This window comes from Petaurus breviceps, unplaced genomic scaffold, assembly GCF_028583685.1.
Source record: "Petaurus breviceps papuanus isolate PSGF00001 unplaced genomic scaffold, PetGlider_PUasm1.0 138, whole genome shotgun sequence".
Lineage (NCBI taxonomy): Eukaryota > Metazoa > Chordata > Mammalia > Diprotodontia > Petauridae > Petaurus > Petaurus breviceps.
This window is the reverse complement of record NW_027185694.1, coordinates 26,711,201-26,716,834: the sequence shown is the minus strand read 5'-3', so window position 1 is coordinate 26,716,834 and position 5,634 is coordinate 26,711,201. Positions and strand designations below refer to the sequence as shown.

At 54.2% G+C, this 5,634-nt stretch overlaps 1 protein-coding gene across 1 annotated transcript; it reads right to left on the bottom strand.

Moving 5' to 3' along the window:
- Positions 1-48: 48 nt before the first annotated feature.
- Positions 49-4,356, bottom strand: LOC138177540 (procyclic form-specific polypeptide-like). The gene is made up of 2 exons (XM_069108753.1): positions 3,822-4,356; positions 49-3,047 (listed from the first exon to the last, which is right to left on the bottom strand). The coding sequence occupies exon 2, from the start codon at positions 3,030-3,032 to the stop codon at positions 2,568-2,570; it is 465 nt and encodes a 154-aa protein (XP_068964854.1). The 5' UTR covers positions 3,033-3,047; positions 3,822-4,356; the 3' UTR covers positions 49-2,567.
- Between the last annotated feature and the right edge of the window lie 1,278 nt (positions 4,357-5,634).

Here is a 5,634-nt window from a genome sequence, read left to right as displayed (position 1 = left end):
TTCCTTCCTTCCTTCCTTCCTTCCTTCCTTCCTTCCTTCCTTCCTTCCTACTTTCCTTCCTTCTCCTCTTCTTCCTTCCATCACTCCTTCCCTCCTAGACTCAAGGAGATATCCTTTGCTGTTATTTTCATTTCCTATATTAAAAAACAACAACCAAAAACTAGCTAGAAATCTCTAACTCGATCCCCAAACAATGTTTTTCCTCTGGCTAGCTTTCAGAAAACTAAAATTCAGATGCAAAGATTGACGTAACTGAACAAACAAAACAAACCCACACATACAAAAAGAACTGCCAGAAACTTGGACTGTCAAGAGACAGAGAGAAACTCCAGGACACAAGCTAGTCCTATGATCAGTTTAGCTTTTTTTTTCTCTTACAAATACCTTCAAATGAAAAAAAAATGGGAAGGAGACATTTATTGAGGGCTGGCCCTGATCCTATTTCACCAACTGAAGGACTAATCCCAACTAGTAGATTTATCTACTGGATTTAGGATCCTAGAGCCTTTTATCCCTTAATTCTCAAACATTGCCACTTGGACCATTTTCCTTCCCAGTGACCCAGAGGCCTGATGGGTAAGCATCCATTCCCAAAGAAGGTCCATATCATATACAAACTGGTGTGTATGTGCATCTGGGGAGGGGGGAGAGTAGAGGGAGTGGTTACAAATTCTCATTCACAGAAAGATAAATTGTGCACAAACTCAACAGAGCCTCTGGACACTTAGAACCCTTAATACATAAAATCCACTGTCCAGTGTCATTTTCACTTGGTATGATACAGAACCAAGTACACTTCTCCCAATCCTAACAGTTTTCCCAATCCTAACAGTTCATCCTCCTCAGTCTTGATAACCTGGTTTAGAAGGGTCCAGGGAAATCCAACAGTTTTTGGATTTTAGAAAAGAGAAACATCAGTTTTTATTACTTTTTTTGAAGCTCAGATTCCTCATCTATATTTAATATTTATACAGCAAAATGCACAAGGTCAGGAAAATGTAAACAAACATTGCTCATCCTTTCTTCTTCTTGTCTTCCTAACTCTGACAAGAAAAGTTAGTGTGGAAAACATGGATGGCTTTTTCACCTCTGCCTTGCTGCTTTCAACACCAAATCACTCCAGCTCTGTGCAAACTAAAAACTGAGAGCCGTCCAACGCCCCTAGCAACCACAATGGCACAGCTGCCTGAATAAACCCAGGCCTCAGAAATGTGAGGCTGCAAAAGTGGGGGTGGGGGTGCCTGAACTGATACATCGAGGCAACTGCTGCTCACTGCCCAGGAAATCCACAATATATATAGTGGAGCAGTTTGATGTTCAATCTAGGTGCCTTCCGCATTCCCCATCCACATAAAGCTGAGGCTCTCTAATTAACAAATAATTTGCCAGAGCTTTGGAAAGCTTGACTTCTTAAGATTCCCTGGCCATAATGACAGACAATTCTAGCATCACACATGACTTTTCTTGCTTTTCTCTGAAATTCAATTTTCTACTTGTCACAACTACTGGGAAAGAAGAACACATTTGTCTATGGTTGGAGATAAAATCAGTTGGGGAGATGAGAAAGGGAAGTGAGGGGTCTGTCCTCCCCTCTCATCTGAAGTAGGAATTAGTCCTTCTAAACATTTCTAATTTGGACCCCAACAGGTTCACAGCCAATTCCACCCATCCTCCAAACAGCCATCCTTGCTGCAAAATGAAACATGCAAATTCCCCTTAGAAAACAGTTACATGTTTATGTCAGTGTTCTGCCTGCCTTTGTACTCTTTTAAACAAATGCTTCTTTTTTCTCTCTCCCATTTTGAGATTTAGTCTTTCTATTCCTCCTCCTCTAAGGACTTTGCAGACATACAGGTAAATAAGTATTAAAGAGTGCCATTTCACTGATTTCCGATCAAGTGCAGGTGGACCGTTATCTTTTCCCCACCATCCAGAATAAAATACAAATTTTCCTAGTTTCCTAATAAGAGAGAAAGAAATGTGAAGTGAAGAGAAACCACAAGTATACATTCTCCTTTTCCTACTTTGATAGCCTAACTCTTTTTGAAGACTAAAATCATGTTAACATTGGCTTTGCAGTGCTTCCCTACAGAATCGAGTTATAAATGTCCTGCCACTCACATCACTTCTGCATAGAAAAGGGCATCAAGGGACCAGGCTTCTCCAATATTGCTCCAGGGAGCCAAGGTCTCTAACAACTCAGGCAGAGCAACGCGATGCTGGGAGACAGCAAAGTGTAACTAAGTGCTTCGAGCCCATCCCAACCATTCAGAAACACCAAGTTTTCCCAAGCTCCCCTGGCAGGTGGGCTTTCCAGGCCACAGGCCACTTTCGCTGACATACACGTAAAACACAACTGCACCGGTTCCCAGGCACGTCCCAAAGCCCGTCGGCCCCTCCCGGGATGCGAAATCCTGGAAGGAAAAAGGACTCCTGGTGTCCAGGCAAGGCAGGGCCAGGCAGGGGGAGGGCAAGAGGGTCAGCTATGCCCCTGGAGCACTCCCCAAAGGAAGGCAGGGCAGCCCACCTTTCCTCCTTCCCTCTTGGATGCTGTGGCCACTTCGCGCCTAGCAGCCCCAGCCCTGTGCGCCCCTCCTTATGAAGTAGCTGCCCAAAGAGGGCATAAGAACTAGAAGGGAAGGATATGGGTTACAGACCAGTCTGAGGCACCAGCTCCGCGGCCGCGAAGTCTGCTTGAGGCAGAAGAATACCGTGGCGGCCAGAGCCGGGTAGGGGACTTGCTCCTCATCAGCGGCTCCCAGCTCCGGCTCCGGCTCTTGCTCGGGCTCGGGCTCGGTCGCCGGCTCCGGCTCCGGCTCCGGCTCGGGCTCCGGCGCGCGCTCACGCTCCAGCTCCCGTTCCTGGGCAGAGGACACCCCCGAGGCCACGCTGCCTTGGAGAGACTTGCTGCCGCTGGCCGCATCCTCCTCCTCCTCCTCCCCAGGCTGGGCAGCCTGGACCGATGCGATGGGCACCCGGACCTCGTCGCTAGCCAGCGGCTGCAAGGGCTGTCTCCTCTCGCCATCAGTCATGATCGCGGGCGGCACCTGCGGGGAGAGAAGGGGGAGGGGGGACGACAAAGGCAGGGCTGACCGTGGTGGTGGTGGGGGGCGACACCTCTACCCCCTCCCCCTACCGCCCCCAGCCGGCCCCGCCCCAGACAGCCGGGAGGGGGGGGCAGGGAGAGAGGGACAAAGGGGAGAGGGACTGGGGCTGAGGGTGGGGGTGGGGGTATTCCCAAGTGCCGAGGACAAACTAGGGGCCGGGAGGCGGTGGCAGAAATGGAGTCTAAGGACGTCCAGCGCCCTACTCCCTCTCACCTCTCCCCGGACTTCTCTCCACATAGAGACTCCGCCAGAGCAGAAAGCCGGCCGGGCCGGCGGGCGCTGGGGGCTGGGAGCGTGTGCCACGCCGCCGCCCCCCGCCCGCGGTTGCCTCAGCGCCTTTGTCTTTCGTATTAAAGCAAATGCTCTCTTAGACCCCCTCAAACTCCGCAGTACCCCAGCACCCGCTCCCTCCCTCCCCCCGCTCCCATTCCCCTGGTCCCAGTCCCACCAGGCCAGGCTGGGCACTGGGCATTCGCCGTCCCCTAACCCACTCCTCCTCCAGGTTGGGTACGCTGGAAAACCGAGGCAGGAGGGGATTTCTGGAAGGAGGTACCCCCTCCCCTGAGTTGGATCCTGGCTTTGGGGAAGTTGGAAAGGGGTCCAGGGAAGAGGAAAGTGCGGGGCGGCAGCGGGGCGGGTAGGGGGTCGAGCTGCGAGGGTCTTGCGTTCCGGGCACGGGGACTAAGTGCCCTAGTTGCTTTTTCGAGGCCTCACCTGGGTCCGGCGACCAGATGGCTCCCCACGAGCATAGCCGTGACGTCCAGTTCACCGCGCACCAGGGCACGGACACGGAGACACTTCCCGGGAAGCCAGGACGGCGCCCGCCCGGACTCCAGCTTTGTAAATCCACCAGCCACTAAGAGAGCCTGGACTGACGGCGCGGTGTCGCGCGCTTCGCGTCTCCTTAGCTAGCTCGCTCCCTCGCGGTCCCTGTCTCTCTGTGTCTCTGTGTCTCTGTCTCAGGCTGGCTCAGTCCTGCCCCCACCTCCTCCGCCTCCCGGAGAGATGCGCCCTCCCCCAGTCTCCCAATTCCCGTGGCAGGCGGACGCGCAGCCTCGGGACCTGGGGTCGGGCCTCTGGGAAGTCAAGCTAAGGCGAGGACCCGGTGGTCAGGCAGAAGCTCGAGGGGCCGGGATGCCGTGGAGCTTCTGTCGCCAGCTCCCGAGCCTCCCCGCTCCGCTCTGCTCCGCGCCGCACAGCCCAGCCCAGCACAGGAAACTTCGGCTTCACCAGTCGGAGGAGGGACCGAGGGAGGAGGCAAGGAGGAGGGGCTGGGAACCCGGCGGAGTCGGGAGGGAGTGGAGTGGGGTACGCGGCGCGGAGAGCCGAGGCAGGGCGGCGATGGAGCACAGGTGACCCCGTCAGCGGGGTATCTCTCTTGCTTTCCTCAGTCCCTAGCTTTCCTCTCTCTTCCTGCTCTCTCGCTCTCCCCCCACCCCCTTTCTCTCTCTTTGTCTCTCTGTCTCCTCTCTCCCCTCCCTCTGTACCAGTCTCTGCTGTGTCTGTCTCCGTCTCTCCCTTCTCCTTCTCTGGCTCCGGGTCTAATTTTCTTCTCTACTCTTCCTCCCTCCTTGTCTATCCTTGTATCTTTCTTTTCTCTCCTTCCTTCTCCTCTTTGTCCCCCCCCACCCCCACCTCCCGCCCCTGGTCCCGTTTGTCTTATCTTTCTGGACCTGTCTTTTTCTCTCCCCCTCCCCTGCCCATCCTCTCTCTCTCTCTAGGTTTCCCCTTCCTTCAGTCTAATCCTCACAAGACTCCCCTTTAGGTGACTGCTGGCCCACGAGTCAAGGGCCCTAGGGTAAGGGTCGGAGGGCATATAAGATGTTGGATCAGGTGATGGAGTCCTGCTCCACCCTGCCCCCTTCCTCTCTCTAGCGTCAGCCCTGGGGTCCCCGTAAGGCTCGATATCTGACCCTTAGACCTTGAAGGAAGTGGGGGAGGAGGGCTTTTTCTTCTTATTTACTTCACCAGGATTCCTGGCTGGAGGCCGGGAAGGGTAGTAGGGTGAATGACAGTGTTCCGCTACCCTTCCCGCATCCCCACTTGCTCCTTCTCCCCTTTACCCCCCACCGCCAAACTAAGAGAAGTAAACCCTACCCCCTACTGCACCGGCCCTAGATTTCTGGGGGTGAGATGAATACTGTGAGATGAAGGCAAGGACCTCAGACATTTGTCTTCCTTTCTGAATTTCAGGGAGGTATTCCAGAAGCTTGTCCTGGGGTAATGGGATGCCAGAGAAGACGTGTAGGCCCCACCCCTTTCTCCTCTAGTCCTCAATTAAGTGCAGCGGATAAACCGCAAGGAAGGCTAGAGAAGCTTGAGAACCCGGAGTAGCGACTTTAGATTTTTGGGCAGCCCGGGAGGGTTTACGTCCTCCTGCTGTCCTCTTCCTTAGAGTATCATCAGGCAGAAGGGGCTCCCAAGGGGTCAGACGTAGGAGAGCCTACCCAACCACTGGAGATCCTTCGGGAAGCGGTACCCAGCGAGGCTCCCCCTCCTGCGCCACGGCCTGCGGGGGTTGGACGTT

Coding starts and splice junctions, on each gene's coding strand:
- LOC138177540 (XM_069108753.1), bottom strand. CDS start 3,032: ATGACTGATGGCGAGAGGAGACAGCCCTTGCAGCCGCTGGCTAGCGAC.